Below are 23826 nucleotides of genomic sequence, written 5' to 3'. Positions count from 1 at the left end.
TTACTGAGATGCCTTCTTCCCTTACTTCTTTTTTCCCCCCAAGTCTCCCCCGGCCACTTCCCTCCGCAGGGGCCCCGCCGTGTGGTCTGAGGGCTAATTGGTTTCCCCCCTGCCTGGGAATCACGTTCCTTCCCAGGATGCAAGGAAGCAGGGCTATGGTGACATCTATCATGGGCAGATACAGGTTGCTGTCCCCATTTTACAGGTAAAGAAACTGAGGCACAGAAAGTTTGGTAACATGCCCAGTGTCACACAAACACTAGGAGAGCCAATGACCCCAAAGACCGAGGAAAAGGTCTAACCATACGAGACGCAAACAATACCACCTTGATTTCCATGAGTCCCCCACCTGCAGTGACCTAAGAGGGCCTCTTTCTGCAACTGGTAGGAAGTCAGCAGGAGAGGCACCACCCAGGCATAAAGATGGAGACTGAGCCCAGCTGCGAGCGCGTGTCTCCTGCCGCCTCACAGCCCGACAGACACTAATCCAGACTGTCTCGTGCAGTGCATCTGTGCTTTCCCCTGCTCCTCCGCTCGCTGGATGACGGAGGGTCGACTGGGCTGAAGATGATCATCACACCCACTTGCGCACCTGTAATCTCAAAAGGCTGAGATGCACAGGGAAGGCAAGCAGGGCAGAGGTGGGCACGGCAGGCAAGCTGGACCAGGGTGGACGCCCCTGGACTGAAGAAGTTACGAGGATGAGAAGCTAAAGATGCAGCAGGGTGCACCCACCATTCCCCTGCCCTGCTGGTACCTGGGGGGGGACAGGGGGAGGGATGCACACATGCAGACACGCATCCACTGACCTCGGACCTGGGGAATTCCCTGCATAAGCCCAGTTACCCATGCAAGTGAGGGTTAAACCAGCCACCAATCCAGATGCAAACAGCACCAGGACCTGGTAAGATCAGCTGCATCCTAGAGCCCAGACGGAGACTCCTTGTGCACAGCAAGACCAGGAGCTGATCAGTCTCTTCATCCCTACCTGTGCCTCCAGGTCAGTGTCCTGTCTGTCCACAGCCATGCTGGTTGGAGACAGCGACGTGCTTCCAGAAGGCACATTCTCTGATGTCTAACTCTGGATTCACTTATGGTTTTTAATTCTGTTTCAGGATGTCCTCCACACATGAATGAATGTTTGCTGACTTTAAAAATGTGGGATAGAATCCAGACTACTTACAAGCTAAGGCCCTTCCGAGCTACGCCTCCCACCCCCTGCCATAGCCTCGGCCGCCCCTGCCCACAGTGTCTGTGCTGCACGCACCCTGGCCTCCTCCCCGTTCCCCGCACAGGCAGGGCTCTGCTTACCTTGGGGCCGGAGGACATGTCCTCCACTCTTCTGGGACGGTCCTCCCCGGCCCTCCCCGCCTGGCAAACTCCTACTCAGCCCCCAGGTCTCAGCTCAGATGGTGCCTTCCTGGAGTCTGTCCTCCGGTTGCAATGGGCTTCCTCTGCTCGGCTCTCCATCCATCTAGCTCTTTTCCTTCTGTTGGTGCCTCCCCACTCATAACCAGCTATCTAACTTCTGAATCCTCACCACGGTGAAGCCACATGGGGCCAGGACTAGTTGTGGTCACCACTGAGTCACCAGCCGTCAGCAGAGTATCTCATACACAGCGATATTCAAGATCTATTCACTGGATAGATGGGTGGATGGATGGATGAAAAATGTGAACTTTTAAAGGGTTAGGACCCCTATACACAGCCTGGCCCCATTTGAGGTACAATTAGACTCTTCCTAAATGTTTTTTGGTAACTGAAGGGGCCACTAAGGACCCAGATCAGGATGGCCACTGTGATGGACACACGGACGCCTGCACCGCCTCATCCTCCTTGCAGACAGCTCTAAGGGATCATGGCACTCCTTCTCAACGCCCTTGGATGAAGCCTCAGAACCCATCTCAGCCTCGCCCTCCACCAAGCCACCACACATAGGCCAGATCTAGTATAGGGGACCCATTCTTTCTTTCATTAACAAACACTGATTCTGTGCTGCCGAGAAGGCAAAACAAAATCCCCACCCCTGTGGAGCTTCACAGTAGCGAGGATACAAACAGCAGAACAAAGATACAGATGCGCGTGGCTCGGCATCCAGCAGTGGTGTGTGCTGGAGGGAGAAAACGGGAGAAAGGGAGGGAGAGGGAAGGGCCTGCTTCACATGGAGCAGCGGGGGCTCTGTCTGAGGACGAGACTCGGGAGCAGAGACCCCAGTGATGTGGAGGAGTGAGTCCTGCAGCATCTGGAGGTCTCCAGACAGAGGGAGGGGCAAGCAAGAGGCCCTGAGAGGGAACCAGGCCTGGTGTGTTGGAGGATCGTGGGGCTGGGGCAGGCAGGCAGGTGGGGGGTGGCGGGAAGTCAATTTCTGTGTCAGAGGTGACAGATCCGGCATCCATTTAGAGTCCCTGCATAGACACGGCTGTTCCTGGCCCCTCACTGACCAAGAGCCTTTAATGCCACGGCAGGAGTCACATGATACCCTCAGGTTCCAGCGTGTCCCCCAGAAAGATGGCTCTAGTCCACGGTGGCATTCTGACGGTGCACCCAGTCCCGGTTCCTGGGGCCCTCATCCACGATGTGCTGGTAAACACTCATTTACCACCTGGGCGTGTGGGGTCGGGTTGGAGACTTGTCACCTTCGCTGATTTCTATGGCCTACTTCAATAATCAGTGGTCTAACAACCAGCTTGCAAAATTTCTAAAAATGTTTCAGATCTCAGGAGCCATTATGAACCAGCACATCACGGAAGACAAGCTGTGCCCGGGAGCCCCAGCACCTGAAGCTGACTGCCCCGGCCTCCCCTGCCTCTTCCCTCCCGCCGGCGCCTCCCGTCCACAAAGAGGGCAGTGGTGCCAAGCCAAGCCGGGCCCCCCGCTCCCGCGTCTCCTATTGGGAGAGCAACCACATATCCCAGTTGCGGAGAACAGTCCTGGTTTACCACCGCCGCCCTGGCGTAAGGATGAACAGCTCCTTCACCCTCAAAAGGGCCCACAAAGGATGAAAACTCCGCCCACCACCCACCGCCCCCGCTCCCAGCCCCACCAGCACGGGGTCCAGCACCCAGGCCCCAGCCGGCCCGTCTGGTGTGCGCTACCCTAGGCCAGCTGGACGTGACCCAAGGGTTTGAAAAAGAAAACCACAACTTCCCTTTCAATTTCTTTTTCAATCATGAAGTTTGAAAACAACTTAAGAAATTCAAATTCACTTCCCATTACATCTGCATGTTTTTGGCGTCACTGTTTTTGAGCCCTGAGTCAGGCCTGTCTGTAAACAGCCCGCACTCGGTCTGCCAGGCCTGTGGTCGGCCAGGTTCACGTGCAATCCAGAAGGTTCCACCAGCCGTCTCAGGTTCTGCGCTGAAACCACGGCACGGACATGGCACCCATTCTTTTTTTTTTCTTCCCTGATTTTTGTAGATGAAAAGCATTACAGAAAACAAACAAAAAAAGAGAGTAAGTCAAAGCACCGTGCACTCTTTCCAGCCTGTGTAAATCGCAATCAAAGAGCATTCACCCAGAAAGCCCACAGAGATATCGAACACAGACCCGCCCCTCTCGGCTGCACCTTGATTAAAAACAAATGCTTGGGAACAGGCAGTGACTGCAAGGAGGCCCCGCCCACGGCCGACCAGCTCTGGTTCTCGCAAACATCACCCATGGTAATAATAAATAGTTCTGTCCTGAAAGGCATCCTGAGGGCAGGGTAGACAGTGACCCTTCTCCCGTGACCAAGGACTAACAAGACCTCCATCCTTACTAAAACTCATGGCGTTTCTCCTGCTTTTTACTGTCTGGTCTTCAGGGAGGAGTTACTCACTATCAAAATAGCCCCAAAGAGGAATTAAATCACCACTTGATGAAGGATGGAGATGGTCCAGGTGAGGGGGGGAAAGAGTACGACTCTGCTCCTGAATGTGCATGGACCGCATTACAGCTGTGAGCTTCAGCCCCTGCTATTGTGCTGCAGATCACAGCCCCGAGGTACTGGGACAGCGGGAGCAAAGAATCATCTGGCATCCATTGATCAATCCGTGTACTCTGGGAAATTTCACCCTGGTTTAAATCATCCTAGACAAGGAGAGGCAATGCATTAATATTTTTATTCTGTCATTGCCGTGGACTAGCTCAGCAGCTTACCTAACAGTCCTGGGTTACAGCTTTCCTGTCCGTAAAGTAAGGTGGTTGGACCCTACAGTGTCTGTCGTAGCTTTAAAATGCTGTGGCCCACATGTCAGCCAAATGACAACTGGTGAATTTGTTAATTCCATCCCCCTGCTACTGACTTTAGCCGGGGACAGACAGCCCTTGGAGTCACTCACACTCTGACAGTGTCCAAACATCTAAGGGCAGAAATGTCCTATGTCGGCCGCCTCTCCAAGCTGTGCCTTAAGTGAGGTAGTACACTTAGCCTGTGGGAGCCTCATCCGGGCTGCCCTCGGTCCCTGAGCCTGGCAACATCACTGGGCTTTCTCTGTGTCTGCACCTGCTGGACTGGTCTCCAAACCACACCTCTCTGCGGAGTCTGCACCGAGCCCCCTGACTTAGGCTTCTGTCCCAAGGACAGTACTTGACCCCTCTTCCAGGGCTTGAGCCTCTTCAGATGCTTTAAATATTTGCCTCTGGTCCCAGAATGATTTCCCCGTCCCCCCTCCACTCACAATGAACGATAAAAAACTCACTTCCCTCACAGACCCTCCTTTATTCCTTCAACTAAACTGACCCCACCTTTTCTGGATTCTTCTGACCTACAGCCAGTATTTTCCTTACTCGTTAGCTTTTCTCTAACCGCTTTGGTTTCCTTACTCTTGAGTCTCTAAACACACCGTAAGCCCCCGGGAGCAGGAACTAGAGTTTGTCTCCTATGCAGTCCCTGCAGACTTGAGTACGGTGTTACATACACAACAGATGCTCAGCAGAGTGTGCTTGTGTCCTAGGTCTTCCGTAACAAACTGCCACAAGCTGGGCAGCTTGAAACAACAGGAGTTTACTCTCACGCAATTGTGAAGCCACAAGGCTGACCCAGAGATGTCAGCGGGGCTGTGTGCCCTCGAAGGCTCTAGGGGAGAAGGCCTTCTTGCCTCTTCCAGCCTTTGATGGCCCCAGACATTCCCCAGGCCTGGGGCCACGTCAGTCTGGTCTCCACCTGTCTCCCCAGGGTGACAGTGCGTCTCAAACCTCTTTCTCCTCTAAGGACCCCTGTCGCTGGCCTTGAGCCTGCCCGAAGTCCAGGATGACCTCTCCTCAAGATCCTTAACTGATTATATCTGCAAAGACCTTTTTTCCGAATAAGATCAAGTTCACCAATCCCAGGGTTAGGATTTGGACATAACTTTTTTTGGACACCTCTATTCAACCCTCTACAAGGAAGATTACAGGCCTTCAAAGTACAAGCCTTGTGAGGGTTAATTTCATATGTCAACCGGGCTGGGCCAAGGGATGCCGAGATATTTGGTCACATGTTATTCTGGGTCTGTCTGTGAGGGTGTTTTCCAATGAGAGTAACATCCAGATGGACAGACTGAGTGAGGGAGATGGTCCTCTGTAGTGTGGGTGGGCCTCGTCCAATCAGTTGAAGGACTAAAGAGAATAAAAGGCCTTATTCCCCTGCAAGTGAGAGGAACGCCTCCTGCCTGCAGGCCGTGACCTGGGACGTCAGCCTTTTCCTATCTTCAGGTTCAAACCAGAACACCAGCTCTTCTTGGACCTCAAGCTGGCCGGCATTTGGACCTGGAACCTACACCAGGAGCTCTCTTGGGTCTCCAGCTGCAGACCAGGGACTCCCCAGGCTGCACACTCTCTTGGGCCGATTCCTCATAATACATACATCTAATGTACACATAGCACATGTATCCTGCTGGGTCTGTTTCTCTAGAGAAACCTGACTAATACCAGCCTCAAATCTGGGTAACCAGGACCGAGGAAGTGCTCTGGCCCTGGCCTGGCTGGACTGCCCCTTGAAGCTGCGTGGGCACCATCAGCTGGGAGCTTTTGCAAAAGCCACAGTTCCCAAGTCAGAATCTCTAGAGAGGCAGTAATAGGTATCTGAGAACAACTTCCAGTAATTTACAAAGCTTGACGGAATTAATATTTTCCTCCGAAGGGGCCACTCAGACTAACCAAAATGTCAAGTTTTGTGCTCTTTAACTGGAATTATATTAGTTCAGCGTGGTAACACTGATTTTCTCGCACTCAGAAAATTCATAACGGCAGTTAAATGTGTTTCCAGTTCATGAAAATGAGATGAAATATTCCTTTATAAATGCAGTCTAGTAGATTAAAAACTATTTCCAGACATGGAGTCCATGGAGAGAATTAAAGCACAAACAGCACTTCTGCTCTCAGGTTTATCTTTGAATCAAGTTAGCTCATCAGAAATTCGCCTACATGACTTGGTAGAATGACCCTCCCTGAACTAAACATTACATTCTCGGTTTTTATCCAAAATCAGTGTAAGAAATGGCCACAGAAAGGATATGCCAGCACCTTACATGAACACACTACTGAAAATATGTCCCTTATATTGTTCACATCCTTTACAGAAAATTACACTTTAGCAAATTTAATTTGGAAGAAAGTCCGCCTGCTCTGAGGCAAACATGCTTATTTCTGCAGATTATGTAAGCCGTGGTCCTTTCTGCCTTGGCTACCAGGGAGTTCAGAATGAACTTGTCTCACTTCATCATCAACCGCCCTTATTTTTCATTCTCACGGTCATCATTTCCCCCGCACTCCACCAATCCCATGATTCTTTCTCATCTGTCCATTTTCAGAAATGATCCATCTGTACTTGTGCTTTGGGTTGTAATCCCTCTCAAGTCCTGTCTGGGGAAATAGGCTAAGGTATGAATCAACTAACCCAGATTGACGGGGGCTGGGGCGGAGCAGTGGGAGAACGCCAGGTCTCCACCTGACACACCTGCGGTCCGCCCTCCGAGCTCTCCCTCCTGCGCCGCGGGGCCCGAGCCATCTCCCCGCTGCCCCTCCTGGTGACTGCAGCACAGACCTCGCACATGGAGCCATTATGTTTACGGACGCCCCAAGGACCGACGCTCGAGGAAACAGAAATCCCCCAGCACATAGTCCAGAGGCCATCTGTTTCTGCCTCTCCAGCGATTCCATGTCTGGGCTGCTGGCCGCCTTGGCAGACTTAAGGAATGGGGCCCACGGCTGCAGATGCGAGCTGTGAAGGGAACCCGCAGGGAGGAGCCGCCCCGGTCTGGTGCCAGCGGTGCGCCCTCGACACACCGCCCACAAATGACAATACCGACAACAGTAATCATACGGGTCGTGCCTCTACGCTAGGAATCTAAACACACAGTCACGGCTCCTCATAGCAGCCCTCCACGACATTCCTTACTCCCGACGGGAGATGAGGGGCGCTCGGAGCCTGCTCTCCCGAAAAGGCACTGGTGGAGGTGGACCGCATCTGCTTGCACGCGAAGGACTCGTAAGCTCAAGTCCTTACAGGCTCCTGGGAACAGCAAATATGGATCCTGACAAAAGCTTCGGCAGATTGGACAAAAGGTACTTTCACCCCACCTCAGGCACGTCACTTCTGCTGAATTTCGTGGACTCTGGCTGGATTAACAAGACTTCATTAACAGGACAAGAAGGGACTCCGTTACCTCCCCCTGGACCATTCCCACCTGTGTCTCCTGGAGGCAGCACTTGGAGAATAAGTGAGTGTTGGCGGGGAGCATGGCAGGAGGGTGTTCGTTCACATACGTAAAAAAGTGAATGAGAAATAAACACAGACGTTGACCACCATCTACAAGGATCACCTTGGTCATGAGCAGAGGTGCGAAAGCACCTACTTCAAACCTTCTCAGGCTGCTCGGGGCCAAAGGCCAGGCCTTCCCGCCCCCTTCCTGTGCATGGATGCTGAAGTGTCCCTCCCAAAACACTGGCTCTTCTGTTGTTGTTTTTGGAAAACAAATGCTTCCTTCCAAGATTTCCCCTCCCAGTTAATATCTGTACTCAGGACTCCGTGTCCCTGGACGCATTACTATGGATTTGTCCAGGTTGGAGATCTCTATTTTGTGATTTCCTCCCCATCTTCCCGGTCTCTCCGGACCCTGCTGAGTTATGATCCAAACCTCCACTGGCCTTCACCGGCCTGGAGGATGCTAACTGATCCCACACCATGCCCCGGTCTTCCTCCACACTCCCTCTGCCGCCAGGACCTGGCTCTCTGCAAACGTAGTTTATTCTCCTCGCATTCACTTCGCAAGACCATTAAAAAGAGGCAAAAATGTCACTGGACCCGGTTCCAGCCCCCACAGGCTGCCCTGTCTCGTCCTCACCCCCATGCTCCTTTCCCATCTCAGGAACTGGGTTTAACCCCCATCGCCACCCCTATAATCAGGTGCTCAGATTAATTTTTACAAGCAAGTGCATACCAAGTTACATCCCCCTCTCGTGGTTATGACACCCTCTGTGAGGTCAACTATGAGCCACTCCATTCTGTGAATGCAAAAAAGATCTGGGGCCACGTGGCTGAACCCACAGAAGGATGCTGCGACGGTCCACCTGGGTGGAGACCGGGGCCTAGACACTCTGGGGAAAAGTTCTTCCTGTTACTGCTGAAGCCTTGTCGGGTCACCACCTGGCTTTGCTCTCTCCAGACTCCCTGGACCACCAAATTCACAGACGGAACCCGTGCTGTGTGAATGGGTTGCTGTTGGACTCAGTGTTTAACTCGTGCTTGGCTGTCTGGGTGTCTGCCTTCTTCCTGTTGCCCCTTTGGCTGTAAACTGAGGGCGTGGATTGTTCCTGCTCCTCCAGGGTCTCCCCACACACTCTCTTCCTGTGGGAGCTCCGTCAGTGCTGGCAGCCTATCCAGGCAGGAGGGACGCCGACTGGGGAACTAGGAATTGAGACTATGCATAAAAATATTTGAGAACCCAGAAACAATAATAAACCCCTGTGTTTCCATAGTCCTGGTGAAGAACCAGATTCTTAAACCACCACCTCCTAAGAAGAGTAGTGTAGGTGTTATCGTGTCCCCAACATAGATGATGAAACTGAGGCTCTGAAAGGGGACGTGACATCCCCACATCACACAGCAAAGAAGTGCAGGACCAAGGCTGGAAGTCTGCCCTTCAGAGGACTCGTCTGATAGATACCGTGTCTACCACCCCACGCTTCCAAAATGAAAAGGGAGGAGGGGAGGAAGCAACCTAAGGGTCCATCAGTGGACGAACAGACAAAGATGAGCTCTATTTATACACATGATGGAGTATTACTCAGCCATGAGAAAGGAAACCCTGCCATTGGCGACAACACGGATGGACCTTGAGCACATCGTGCTAATGAGATAAGTCAGAGAAAGACAAGTACCACAGGTATCACTTACACGTGGACTCTAAAAAGCCAAACTTGTAAAAATAAAGAGAAAATGCTGGTTACCAGGGGCTGGGAGTGCCGGGCTGGGACGGATGTTGTTCAAGGCAACACACTGCAGCAGGTGGTCAATAAGCCCTAGAGATCAAACCCTCAGTGCAGGGAATACACACTGCACCATAACCATCCAACCTGCTGCGACTAGAACTTCCCCTCAAAGAAAGGGTAATTACGTAACATGACAGATGCTAATTATCACCACCGCGGCAATCACTTCACAAGTACATAAATGTAGCAAATTAACGTGTACACTTTAAATTTACACAATGTTACATGCCAAATATATTTAAATTATTTTAAAAAAGAGAAAGAAGGAAGGCAACTCAGAGGTGGCTGCATCATCATGTGACCTTGTCCTAATCCTTTTGCCTACAAATTCAAGCACAGGTATTTCTAAGCTATGGATGGTAAGTCCCAGCAGGTTTGACGTAGGGGGCACACAAGCTCTAGGGGCAGATGCGTCTTTCAAGGAGAACTACGCTCACAAAGGCATGAGCGTGGGAGGGACAAGCAGGAACCAGAGGGACCAGAGGCTGGCACTGCTTGGGAGCTGAGTCTGGGATGGAGGAGGAGGCGGTGGGAGAGAGAGATGGGGTGGAGTCAGATGTTTAAGGAACAGAGAGGGAGGCGAGGAGACGGCATCAGGAGAGAGGCGGAAGGGAGAGGAAGGGACGGGAGAGCAAAGAAGAGGAAGAGACAGGGACAGGGGAGCAGAAGGATGCGCACGTCTTCTACGTCTCTAGGTTTCCCGCTAAAAGGGTTGTCCTGGGGGAGAGACGCAATGGAATGGGCATCAGAGTTCTGCTCACCTTCTTCCCAAGGGTCAGCCAGCAGAGATGAAAACACAGGAGGCAAGATGCAAACAGAAGAGAGTAAGAGAACGTCAGATACACAGATAAGCCAGGGAAAGCAGAAGAAACACAATCGTCTTAGAAGGAAGACAAGAGAAAGAGAAGGGAACTCTCGGTTATAGGTGAGGACACCGCCAGAGGGACGCAGACGCCCCCCTGAGGCTGGCCTGGGTCACATGCGGCTAGATCAGGAGGGCATCCCTGGAGGAGGAGCAGAGTCCAGAGCAAAGGTGGTGCCTGTGCTCGAGGACTGCGGTGTCAGGAGTGAGCGGTCTAAAACCAGGAGACACAGGTCACAGCAGCCGTGTAGCGGAAGGGGAGACGGTCACGGCGTGGTCCTCGTGAAACCAAGACACTCAGGCAGCCGACCCCCACACGTGAAACTTCTACTGGCAAAATGTTTGGAGCTAATATTCATGCCCGTGTTTGTTCGTTGTTGAATAGTCACTTGTCCACTTGCCATGGCTGGATCAGCCATCTTAGTAACTCTCGGAGAAGAGAACCCACACACTTTGCCCTTCCTGAGTCAGGGACTCATGTGGCACCACACGTGATGGCACTGGATGACTGACTTTTGACGGGGACAGTAGCTCTACTGGTAGTGAAGAAGGTGTCGACATAGCCAACGATGTTTAGTGTCATCAAAATCTTGTTCAATAAAATGACAATGACGGTGGAGACGGCGATGAGAGAGCAGCGGATAAGAGAGGTTGTGCAGACAACTACAAGCACGAAGTTCTGTTAATGGCGCAGACGGTGAACTTCATGGCAATGGTAGTTACCATGACGAAGTCGTGATCCTGGCAATCCTAGGTCACCACTTGTGAAATAAAGCTGTGCATGTGTGCATGTGTGTGTACGTGTGTGTGTGTGACAGAGAGACAGAGACAGACAGAGACAGAGCAAGAGAGAGATCGCTCACAGGTAAATGAGATTATCACCTGCCCCAGGGCCCCTTCCAGAGACCCCTCGCATGGTCAAATGGCCACTCCTTTCCCTTAGAATACCGAGTGGAAAAAGGAGAGGGAATCCTTGGACACACTTCTTTTTCTTTTGGAAGTATTTCCTGGATTGTCTTCTGCAGAGAAATTGTCACCGAGGAATTCCCCAGGGATATTTTTTAATTATTCATGGACTATAATGGCTGGAAAGGACCTCAAAATACATCTAAACCCTGTGGCTCTCAACCCAGATGTGCATCAAGACGTCCTGGGGGTTTTTTCCCACAGTACTGACGCCAGAGCCTCATTCCCACTCCAGCCGACTGAATCGAAGCCTGGGTGGTACCCAGGTGCGAACGTTGCGAAAACACTCCCCGGATAATTTTGATCAACTCGCATGATAAGAACCTTCTGTTCTACAGAAGGGACAAGCGAAGCCCACCAGCACACCACACTTAGTGACAGTCACAACCACAAGAGGTGTCTTCGCAGCAAGTCTGGTCCTGTTCCCCCTGCCTGCCTGCCGACCCCGGGGCGAGGCTTGCAGGCTGCTCCCATTGCTTCAGGGGCTCTAATGGAGCGCCCTGCAGGGCTGGGAGGGAGCCACCACAGAGAAACCAAGAAGCTGGACCAGGGCCACGTCTGGCTTCTCACAGAGCACGTCCCGGCGGCGCTCTGAGGAGACAGGGTCTCACCCTATCACTGTCCCAAACTCGGGATCCCCAGGAGGCAAGTGTGATTTCAACTCCACAAAACCCACATCCCACTGGCCCTGTTCCCGACACTATCTGCATCCAGCCAACCCTCAGGAGGCCCCAAGCCCAGGAGAAACATGCTCATACTTTCTTGGTTGGAACTTTGATCTTCAAGAATTCTGCCTCTCTGGCCAGCACCTGCCACGGGGCGTGGATCCGGACAAAGACAAAGCCCTGGCTTTTGCTCTGTAAGGGACAAAGAAGAAGAAATAGAAACATTTATAAGGTCATAGCTTAAATTCCTGGTTCCCCACCTGTCCCAAGCTAAAAGCCCAGACCTGTTATTTCTCCAGTGTCTGGGTTCTGTACTCCTTAAAATTCACTAGGGGCCAGTCTCCTCCCACCCAGACCCATTCACCACGTCTGGTCCAGAAATGCTCTCATCAAAGGAGGGGAAGGATTCCCAAAGCGTGGTCCCCGGAGTTTTGATGGCTTCAGAGGAAAAGATTTAAAACAATTGTATTCACAGACTTGAAATGTAAGCAATTAGAACTTTCACAGAAATCTCATGAACTCTTTTTTTTTATTGAAGTACAGTTGATTTACAATATTGTGTTAGTTTCAGGTGTACAGCAGAGTGATTCGGTATTTTTGCAGATTCTACTCCATCACAGGTTATTACAAGATCATGGGTGTGAGTCCCTGTGCTACACAGTACGTCCTCGTCCTCTGTTCTATAGACAGCACTCAAGGCAGGTGGACCACCATTGCCAGATTCAGTGAAAAGTCCGCAGCCTGTCTCCACACACACATTTTCATGGTTAAGTTTGCATGACTATTGGTTTGTTCTCCTGTTTTGCTGTGTCGTTGCCCAAATCACAAAAGGGGTTCATTTGAGCCAAAAAGTAATGATACAAATAACAATGTAACTCATACAACTCAATATAACCTCAGAAACAGAAATCGTGGGCAGGGCTCCGTATGAATACGGCTGTGACTCCATGTCCCGGGGCAAGTCATTCTGTGCGTGCACCGACTTCACCAAAAATGGAAAGTTAGGACGGGAAACGCAGTGACGAGTATTTGAAAATCAGGTCTTATCAACTCATCTGGCCCCGGGTGCCACGTCTGCTATAAAAACTGATCAGATTTAACAGATTAAATATCGATCATCTTCAAATAAAACCTCAATTTTTTTTTCAGAACAAGCACACAAAGGAAAACAAAACCACTTCCTAAGGTCCATTAGTTTTCGTCACTGAAGAAGGAAAGAACAAAACAAGCAGGAAAAACGGGCGAAAGCCCCATTGATGTGAAGCTTCTAAAGCCACCTGCAACCTGAACTACAGGCACAAAGAAAGCAGAACAAGCCGAGAGCAAAACTGCTCATCAAACGACCCTCGGGAAGCAGGAGCCCGCGCACCTGGGCACCGCTGACGCTGGGCGAAGCCGCTGCGGGCGGCGTGGGAGCGGGGCCCTGGCGAGTGTGCTCTGGAGTCAGGCTCGCAGCGCCTCGCCCCTCCGCCCCCTGAAGACCCGCGCTCCCGGAGAAAGGAGGTGCTGCTGGGCCCCTGTGCGTTTTGTGCAGCAGGGCCCATGGACTGAGATGGCACCGACTCTGCAGTGCACCCAAGGGGGCACTGCTCCCAGAAGAGAGGTCATCCCTCTAGAAAGTCGCTCACAAAGACCAGCTGGTGTTTGACGACCCGCCCTCCAGTCTTGGGTGAGCGCTGAAGATGACAGGGACCACATCCAGGCACAGCCTCTGACCCGCCGGCTGCCCCGGGTGCCGGGCAGAGACACAGGTGGGAGAAGACCACTTCCCCCACTGAAGGGCGCTCTCTATGGTGGGGCTCACGGAGGTCTTCGAAACGACGAGTAAGATAAAAAGATATTTCGTGACGTTCAGAATGTGAAGTGAAGCCCCTTTTCACGGTTTTGAATGGCACTCCACCGTCGATCCAATGATTCAGGCGTCCGGATGTATGCTTCAGGGATGAAAGGTGCTGACTTACAAGGGAGGAGAAACCGAGATTTCGCAAAAAGACTGAAAATGTGGCAGAAAGTCTTGGATGGCCTCGAGTTGACAAATACCTGAAAATAATAAGAATCACCGTGACGCATCTTCACGGAGTGCGTGCCGCGTAGCAGGACGGGGAGAGGCGGTCACGCGCTTTGGTTCCCAGGACATTCACAGCCGTGCTGGGAGGCGGGGACTAGCACCATCTCCGCGGCACAGTTGAGGAAATCAAGGTGGGGAGTATTTAAACAGTTTGTCCTAAGCTACACAGATAGTGTAATAGAAGAAAAAGTATTCAAATCCAGGCCGCCTACGCTCTACCTGGTGGCTTTCTCCTCTCATCAGAGACTAACAGGACATGTAAGCACGTGGTTAAAAACCACATCCAAGGGCTGCAACAGAACATAAAGACGTGGTTTTTTTAAGACTAGAACTGAATCAAAGGGTGGAAGGAGTCTATGAGGCAGCCCTAAGATGAAACACTCAGCCGCCGCGCTCCCGAGCGGACTCAGCTCTGACGACACACTGGAAGGGGCTTCCAGTGAGAGATCGCCCAGCATCTCCGTCTGTCTGTGGCAGCAACGTCCAGGACCACCAGACAGGGCCATCAGTCACGCGCTGCTCCCTAACCGTAACTTAAGCTCTTCTAACCTAGTGAAAGTGAAGCGGAAGAAAAGACACCACCAGGGAAGCTGACCAGCAGCCCCAGTGCCCCACCGCGGCCCCAGAAATGATGCTGTAGGTGAAAGACGGCAAAGAGGAGTGCCAACCCTGACATGACACCATGACTATTATTGACTTTCAAATATTTTGTTTCAGCTTTATTTTTAAATTGTGATGAATGCTTTTTTTTTTAACTTTATCTAGAATTGGTGCCCCAAGTGTGTAACAAATGTCCAGTAAGTGGCTGCAGATGCTCGGTGTTTGAGAAAGGGCTGGAAGGGCCAGGGTCAAATCCCGTGGCCCTGGTGACAGATGGCTAGCTGTCCCCTGACAGCCACTGTCCTTTTCTTTATTTTTAAGCTAGGCCCACGGCCTTCCAGAACGAAGGCTGTATCTCTCCTGGAGTGTGACCGTAACACTAATTCCAGGCCAGGCGGTACAGGTGGAGGTGCTGGGAAGCAGCCCCCAGAGACCCCCCCACTGCCGAGACACGAGTGGGTGACTTCTGCCCCCTAATCCTCTTCCCTGCCTCTGATCTACTGCCTGGAACTGTGGCTACCCACATCTTAGACCTCGAGGTCAGAGTCAAGGCCAGAAACGGCCAAGTATCCAGAGAGAAGCTGGGTCCCGACTCTCCAGGGTCACAGCCGCCCCAGCCTGTCTCTGGGACTTTCATGGGGAGATACAAGTCCATCTCGCCACGCCCTGGATTTTAGAGGCTCTGGCAAACGCAGCCCGAGCATCCATTAACTAACACAAAATTGTTTCCCAATGTGGGGGCTTTCGTTCCCTCCAGCCAAGGATGCTGCTGCGTCTCCATCCTCCCCAAATGGAGGTTGTTTCAAAGGAAAAATAAAAGCGGGAATGCAGTTTAGTGGTGCTAACATCGAGTCATCATGCCCCTTTCATGCCAGGCAACGCCGTTACCTTCTCATAAAAAGAAGAACAACCAGCTGATGCGAAATATTAGCTGGTAGTGACTGGCTAGGTCTACCGGGAAAAAAAATAAAAAACCAAATACTTGAAAATCCCTGAGCTGAAGCATCACCAACTCCAGAGGCTCTTTTTACCAACCCAGGAATCTAACATTGGAGGTTAACACAAATTAAGCTTTAAAAAAAAAATCCTTGTTCCCCAGGCCCAGCTGAGTACCATTCTGCATTGGATTGGATTCCTTTGGGCAGAGGGGAGGCGTAGAAAGAGCTCCAACTTCAGATTCAAATCGATTAAGATCTGAAGCCTGGATTTTACAGCTATGGGACACTGGGCAAGTCACTTAACCAAGGGAGCCTCAGTTTCTGCATCTGAATAAGGAGGATGAGAAACACTGCAGGGCTGCTGTGTGGGTGGGAGAGAAAGCACGTGAGGTTCCCGCTGGAGTGCCTGAATGCCCACCGCTCCATACATGGCACGTCGCTCTGCTCAAACAACAGCTTCTTGACTGCAGGGACAGTCTCTGACACTTAGCTTGTGTCCCGCCCAAGCACCTGGCACTGGCTGGACACAGAGTAAGTCCTCGCAGAATTCCTGCCCTGGATAGAAAAGACGGGGGAGGAAACCATTCCTGCTAGATGAAAACGCTGGTTTGTTCACTGCCTTGGTCTCTTCACTTGCCAAGCATCAGATTTCCACGGTACCGTTCAACATCCCCGTGCTGAAGGCTCAAAGCAGAGCCAGCTGAAGGACATGGTGCATTTCAGAAGGGGAACCGATTTAGCCAAAGGACTCTGGAGTTGGAGAGCAGCGCTCCAGCGACCCTCAACATGTCTTAAGTAGCCAATGAAGATCTGGAGCTCAGGAGGCTGACCTGCTGGGTTACGGACACACAGCTCGTTAGTAGCAGAGCCAGGAATGAAATCCAGGTCTGCCTGGACATCGAGGTCCGTCCTACAGTGCCTGGGAGGGACGACATCACTCATCCCAGAGGGCTCCCAGCCCATCCGGGGGCAGCCCTGGGGCCCCTCCCTTCACAAGCGATCAGGCCGAGGAGGGAGAGGCCTGCGGGTGTGGGGGAAACCTCTCTCTAGAGCTCCAGCCGCTGCTCAAAGCCCTCGGCAGGGACCAGAGGCCCTGCGCTCCTGGTGCGATGGTGAGACTCTCCGTATTGTTTATGTCTAGTTGTTGTCTTCCAAAGATTGCATGTGGCTTCGCAGGACCACGTCCTCCCTCTGGAGAGACAAGAGTGAATGGGAGGCGGCCCCAGCCAAAACTGGAAACCGATACTCCACAAGCCTCCTTCCCACACAGCCCTGCCAAGCCACCCTGATGCTGACCCCAGACGCCTGCGTGCACTCTGGCCCTGGCCCTGCTGTGAGCCGAGAACAGCAGCTACAGCACATCGTGGCCCGGGAGAGGGGCCGCCAGAGGAAGGGTGGGGGTGAGCGGGAGACGAAGGAGAGGGAGGACGGCGGGGGGAGGGCAGATGCCACTGAGATCTCGCCAGTCCAAGTCATCTCTGGTCCGCGAGGACCAAGGGCGTGTGGTCCCACGGCGAGGGTGACGCACCCCGGGGACCCCCATGTGCTCAGCTCACCGTGGTTGACACCCACACAGCTGGAGAAGCTACTCCAGGTGGTGTTGAGACTGCGGCCAGGGCAGCCAGCATCACAGACCAAGGAGGAGTGTGGGGTGCAGCCTGGAGACTTCAGAAATGAGAGCAGGAAATGCGAGGGTCCTCACAACTGTCCCACCCAGGGAACACCATGGTCTCCCCCGTCATCGTTCAGATGAAGTCTTAACTCCCTTCAGCTCTCAAGAACTTCCAACCTGCGGTCCAGGAGCAGCCTCTGCCTGGACCTCCCAGAGATGCAGGGACTTGGAACGAAGCCCAGGGAAGAGCACCCCGACTGGAGGAGGAAAGGTACAAACGTGCTTCCCGGGGGGCCCCGGATGAATCTCTCCTCTCCACCCCTCTCCTCCCCAGGCCACGGTGAGGCTGGGTCAATGATCAGCAAAGACAGAGGACAGGACCAAATGCCCACTGAACCCTGTCCCAGGGACACCCCCCCCCCCGCCAAATACCAACAGCACAGCTGCCCTGATACAAAAGGCATCACCTGGTCCCCAAGCAAAGGTGGGGACAACCTGGTCAGGGACCAACCCATGGAGATGGAAACAGCCACTCCAGTCGTAAATTTTTCAAATCAAATGTCCATCATGAAAAACTCCTGGGGCGGGTGTCTGGGGGGTACAGCATGCCGTGCTGGGAGGATCCCTCGGGTCAGCGACCAAAACAGACAGAGACCCAGGAAAGATCATCTCTGGACCCACAACCCCAGTCCTGAATCTGTGCATTGCATGTCACTCTACTCCAGACAGGAGCCACCCAGAAATCCCGCTCAAGCCCCGGTGAAGATGAACTGGGGAGGGGGAACCCAGGGCAACTGAGGAGTCAGACCGTCTTACACACTAAGGGCCGAGAGAGCCAGCTCCGCACCTAATCCCTGAAGAGCAGGGGCCCCCGGGGCAGCCCAGCACCTGAGAAGGAAGGGGAGTCGGCAGCAGAAGGGATTAAGTGTTCCCTGGGCGGCCTTCCACTTCAAAGACCCACAGAAGGAGTGGGGGGAACCTTCACCACCGCCAGGGGACAGATGGGTCATGGGGAGGCCACGGGTCCCGGGGTCTGAGGCCCCAGCTCTCTCACTGACCAGCTGCACCATTTTTGGCAAGTCACCCAAGCTCTTGAAACTCAGAGGCAACTTTTTAAATTTTTTTTAATTTATTATTGTAATATTTTATAACTTTTTGGTGGGAGGGGGAGGCAATTATGTTTGTTTATTTTTAATGGAGGTGCTGGGGATTGAACCCAGGACCTTGTGCATGCTAAGCATGAGCTCCACCACTTGAGCTACACCTTCCCCCCAGAGGCAATGCTAAAATAATTTTAATGATGAATAATAACAGCACCTGGAGGAGAGAAGGATGGACTGCACAAGGGGATGCATGGAATCTTCCGGGGGTGAGAGATGGTCATTACCTTGATCACGTGATGGCTTCACCGGTCTGTACATATGTCAAAACTCAACAGATCAGACACTTTAAACACGTGCAGTTCTTTATACATCAATGATACCCCAATAAGGCTGGGGGGGGGGGGAGATTCGCAAAAACGTAAAATGATGCCACACTTCTCACAATTTTTTGGGTTTCAAAAAATACTGTTATTTTTTCATTAAAATATGTCTCTTCTGTTAACATATTATTTATTTAAAAATATATTATACATTGTTAGTCTGTGATTAAGAAACAGATATTCAAAAGCTAATACTGACTCTGTGGTATTCCAGAATCAAATGAGATGAATGATCGAGGGAACTGTTTTACACCCTATAAAGTAAACGTAAAAGGGCTTCTTTAAGAGCAAGCAAGGTCAGAGGCAGCCACTGCCAAATCTCTGCCTTGGTCCTCAGTGTGCAGGGCATCCCCTGCCCCCGGGGTCACGGACACATGCCCTTGGCCTCCATGTGGCTCCTACCATGCTTCTTGGATCCCGCCCGGGAGAAATCACAGCTGAGCCACCCAGGCGATACCTGGACAGCACCAAGTGACGTGGAAGTTAAAGAGAGTGTTTCTCTTGGGCATCAGAATGCCGAAGGCTGAGCAGGAGCCGGGGACCAAATTTCTACCCAAAAAAGAGGGTAAAAATCCATGAGCCCTGAAGACGTTGGCAGAAACGGACAGGGCCCCTCCCAAAACCAGGCTTCAAGCACTCGGGGTCCAGCCCCAAACAGACAGGAAAAGGTCACAGATAAACCAGAGGAAAAACCAGAGGAAAACGCTGCCCTTTCCGATTCGTCACAGTAAAACTATTTTGGACGGTCGACATCCCGCAAGTAGAATTAGATGCTGCAGACGCTAGTTCCCAGCCATCACTCACGGGCCAGGACACTGCAGGCATTTCAACGCCCAAGGAAACAGAAGGCAGCCGCAGAGCCGGGGCAGAGGGTCCCCGAGATGGGTGGTGACAGACACTTGGACCGAGAGTGATGGGCAGGCCCTGGTGGGGCTGGGACAGTCCCCGGTTATCTCTTCTGCCTCGTCCTTCTACCCAGTGCAGCAATTCAGTATCACGAAAAACGTCCTAGACCAGACAATAAATCATAGTCACCCTCCGGATCAGCAGTGAACACCATGAATTCAACAGCCCTCCAACCTTCGGACAGGAATGCCCAGTATCTCCTTCCTGGACTGCATTCCTTCGGCCCACATGATAAATGTCCCACTCAGGGAGAAGCGTTTCCAGGCACTTAAAAGCCCATCGTAAGACCTCTAAAAGTACCCAGCTCTCTCATACTCCTCCTAACGCAAAACTTATGTGATTTTCTGATTTAGATCCTTTCCTTCCTTCCTCAAGACACGTCTACAAACCCTTCAAGCTATCAAGAACAAATCCCCCTCCACTCCAAAAGATGTGCCCTTGCCCTCCCTGAGCAGTGACTCACCTCTCCCCAAGGAACAGCTCCCCTGTTTCCTATGATTCAACCATCCCATCATATTTCAGTTCAACAAGTATTTACTGGGCCACAAGCGTGTGACCGACCAGCAATGTGCTAAGAGTTAAGGGCACACAGAAGAAATACGCACCATCATACGGTTTCCAGTCTCTTTGGAAACCGGATAAACGATATCGAACACACAGGACAGATGAGTAACACCACGCCTGGGGTGATTAACGTCCAAGCGTACAGGATGACTGATGAATGCTCATCTGTTTGCTGTCTCCCCTTTCACTCATCAATAACTGCCAGATTTTGCTCCCAGGGAAACACACCCCCTGGATCTCAGCCATATGTTTTTGGTAGATCTGACCTCACCACCAACGCAGGGATGAGCCCAATTAGCTTGAGCCAGTCGAGGCATCCATCCCCCTGGACACAACAGGTGGTTCTGGAATATGTTCGTAATGCAATCAGAACTGATAAGATGAAGCCATGTTGGCCAGAGTTTCAGGATTAAGCAGCTTTTTCTGCCAGAGCTCTGGGGAGAATAGTGACGGTCAATTTGCTCCGTCAAGGGAAGGGCTAGGTCAGCCAAGGGACCACTGAGTAAGCAGAGGATGGAGCAGACCCTCCAAAAGGCTGGGCAGAAAGATGGAGAGCATCTTGGGGCCATTATTTGAGCTGCTGGATCACCCTTCACCTGACCTACTCATATGAGCTTATGAGTTCCTTTTGTTGAAACCAGCTGAGTTTCTGTCGATGCAACCAAGAGTTTTCAAGGATATAAGAAACTATTGGAAGAGCTGACTCTGGGCTGGAGGAGCCAGATGCCCTGGAGGAGGGGACACCTGAGCGGTACTTTGAACATCATGGTAGGATTTACACATGCAGAGAAGAAGAGGAGTGGGGTTAGCAGAGGTGCAGGGAGGAGCGAGCCTGCTCGAAGCACAGAGGCCAGGAGGTGAGGGCTGAGATGCGGCCCATGCCGGCCTCACCGCCCGCCGCGTTCCTGTTGCTCAGGGACCGCATGGGAGTGACCTGGATGGGTCAGCCCTGTGCACTCACCTGGACTCACTGTCTCTTCCGCAGGATAAAGAATGACAGGAGTCTCCCTGGGGAGCCCCGAGGGAACGCCTTCCTCCTTTCTCGATGGAGCTCAAGTTGGGAACCGCTTCCCATTTTCCAGGGAGACCAAAAGAGGCTGCAGAAGGGCAGCGACGGGCAGCGACTGTCCCTCTGCTCTGGGGCTGGTCCAGGCCACACCAACAGAATAAAGGAGAAGCCTCTCGTGTGCGGCCGCAACCTCCTCGAGGTCCAAAGAGGCAGGCTTCGTGAAGGCATGGCTCTGACTCTCCCTTAAAGGGTCATCAACTCTTCGTAACAGAGGCCTCATCCAGGGACGCAGGCAGACTTTGAACAAGTACAAAGAAGCTGTAAAATCCTCCACAACACCAGTCACAAGCTCTCCTCAGCTAAAGAACCCTTTCTTCCAACCAGATATTGCCTGGCGCTGCCTTCACTGAACTCTGGAGGCCAGAGCCTCCCCTGCCCGGCCTCGATACAGACAAACTGCTCGGGGACACTAGGAAAAGACCCAGTGACGCGATGAGGAAAAAGAATAGAGAAGCTGATCATTTTGTGGGCTTCCAAAAATATCCAGAATTAGCCCCTCCGCCAAGAGTACCATGAGAATGACCTGTTAGCTGAGAGTGGTCTGGAGGACAGGGGATGAGGAGATGGGGTCCCAGAGAAGCAGGCGGCATTAAAAGCAAAGCTCAGGAACTCCCCACTCTGACATCTACCTGCTGTGTGGCCATGGAGGGGCGAGGAGGCAGTCTCTCTGGGACTTGGTCTCCTTTCTGGTAAAATATAAAAATAATAATGGGGAAGCCACCACGATGAGCTCACAGAATGCTTGAGAAGATCGGCAACAAGACGAGAAAGGCACCTCGCACAGTGCCTGGCGCGGGGCAAGCAGGTGCTCAAGGCTGATAACGACTGCAGTCCGCACGTGCTGTTCTCTGGCCAGAGGAATGTGAATCGAGGGGGCTTGTGCAATCCAGTTTCCAGCATCCTCCCCTCTTTCCCAGAAAAACCTGGCTCCTGGGGCATTTTTCTCCCTATATGAGGCGAGAGCCCAGTTTGGAACACGTCCCGTCTATGCAGCCAAAACAGGCTTCTCCGCGGCGAGTCTCTGCACGCACACACAAACACACGCACGCGCAGCAGCGGAGCTGGCCTGGCCCGAGGCCGCCCGACCCTCCCACAGCCCCTAGTCTGGAAGAAAAGGGTCATCAGCCACATTAATTAAATCTGCAGATGAAAACAAACTGGGCGGTGCTGCAAACAGCACCAGAGAGGATGAGAAACCAACGAGCAGGGACCTGGGGAGTTCAGAAAATATGGGACAGGAAACAACAAAATGAGACTCGATGCAGAAGAATGCAAGTCACTCTAATGGGGGGAATAATCAGAAACATAGACCCTGGCAGGGGGAAGAGAGGGGAGCTGGGGAAAGGCTGAGGAGGTGAGGGCTTGGGGTGGGGTGGGTGGCAGGTGGCAGGTGAGAGAGCGGGCAGCCAGAGGTGAGACCAGCTGGAGAGTGGGCTGCCGTGGCTGAGCGGGGCCCAGGCAGCAGGGTGGGGCTGCCCTCTCCAAGGGGAGCCTCCATGCAAGCACAAACTCGGTCACACCTCCTCCAGGAAGCCCTCCTAGACTCCTCACTGGTCACTCGTCTGTGACAAGCAGCCCCGTGTTTGATTTAGGGACCTCTTTCCATGTCTGACTCCCTTGTCTCCATCAAACTCTCAGCTCCCAGGGGACAAAGCCCCAGTCCTGCAGCTCACTGGGGTTCCTCCCAGAGTCACCACAGTGCTAAGCCCAGGGTAGGTTTTCAACAAAAAGCAAGGGCAGTATCGTCTCCAACAATACCAGAAAGAGAAGGACTTCTGTCTCCAAGCCCTCGTGGGTTACGACCACGTCTGAGGTTTCTCCGTCTACTACGCCCTCGATGCTGGGGTGACACCTGGTGCACAGTGCCCTGAGTCAGTGCATGTTGCCTGTTTGACCCTATTCGAGCCAGAACACAAACCAGAGGTCACTCAGGGTCGGGGAAGAGAGGAGGAATAGCACGTCTGGGGAAGACGATGAGGCGTGGCCCTCCTCGGGTGACGACGACTCTTCCGATGTCCCCATGACGCAGGGAGTGGCTTCTCCAAGACTCCAGTGGTCTCCCCAAGGCACCTGCCCCCTTTCATAACCAATCATTACAATCCACAGCAATCGGGAGAACAAGGTGTAACCCGTTCTCAGGGAACCTGAGTACAGCTCGTCAGCCCTGCAGAGAAATCTGCCTGCTGCTGGAGCCACTGGCAAGTCAAGCTCCCGCAGAGAAAGGCAGGAGCCCCTCCGAGCCCGAGAATTCCAAGAGCACGTTCTCATCAAGCGTGTGTGTTTCAAGAGATGAAGGAAGGAAACACCGAACACTTGCCCTGAGGCTCAGCCTCCTTTGGCATCGGGGACAACGGGAGGGGAAAGCAAACGTCAAATGTACTGAAAAACCTCCCTTGGAAAGGCCAGGGATGGAGGAGTTTTTAGAGTGCCTTGTACGCACAGCAGGCCCTTAGAACCCAAGCCAGCAGGACATGCCGCAATTCTGAGAGGTCCCTGGAGAGGGAGAGCCCACAGTGTCTCCCACTCCCCTGGACCCGCACTGTTCCAGCGATGCTCGGCCTCCATGGGCTGTGGGAGAGACAAGGGACGAGCTGATGAAACACAGAGACCAGGTCCTGTGCCAGGTCCCCACTTCCCACCTGC

At 52.6% G+C, this 23826-nt stretch overlaps 1 protein-coding gene across 3 annotated transcripts in view; it reads right to left on the bottom strand.

Moving 5' to 3' along the window:
* ANO2 (anoctamin 2) overlaps nucleotides 1-23826 on the bottom strand; it is a 253652-nt gene that overhangs the window by 187601 nt on the left and 42225 nt on the right. For 2 of the 3 annotated variants that reach the window (XM_032473471.1, XM_032473472.1), the window contains exon 4: nucleotides 12037-12135. The exons of the other annotated variant lie outside the window; for it this stretch is intronic. In XM_032473471.1, the coding sequence (XP_032329362.1) occupies nucleotides 12037-12135 (99 nt within the window). The remainder of the gene's footprint in view (nucleotides 1-12036; nucleotides 12136-23826) is intronic. 3 annotated transcript variants of the gene reach the window in all.

Source organism: Camelus ferus, chromosome 34 (assembly GCF_009834535.1).
Source record: "Camelus ferus isolate YT-003-E chromosome 34, BCGSAC_Cfer_1.0, whole genome shotgun sequence".
Taxonomy (NCBI): Eukaryota; Metazoa; Chordata; class Mammalia; order Artiodactyla; family Camelidae; genus Camelus; species Camelus ferus.
The sequence above is the reverse complement of the archived record's forward strand: the minus strand, read 5'-3'. Positions and strand labels throughout refer to the sequence as shown.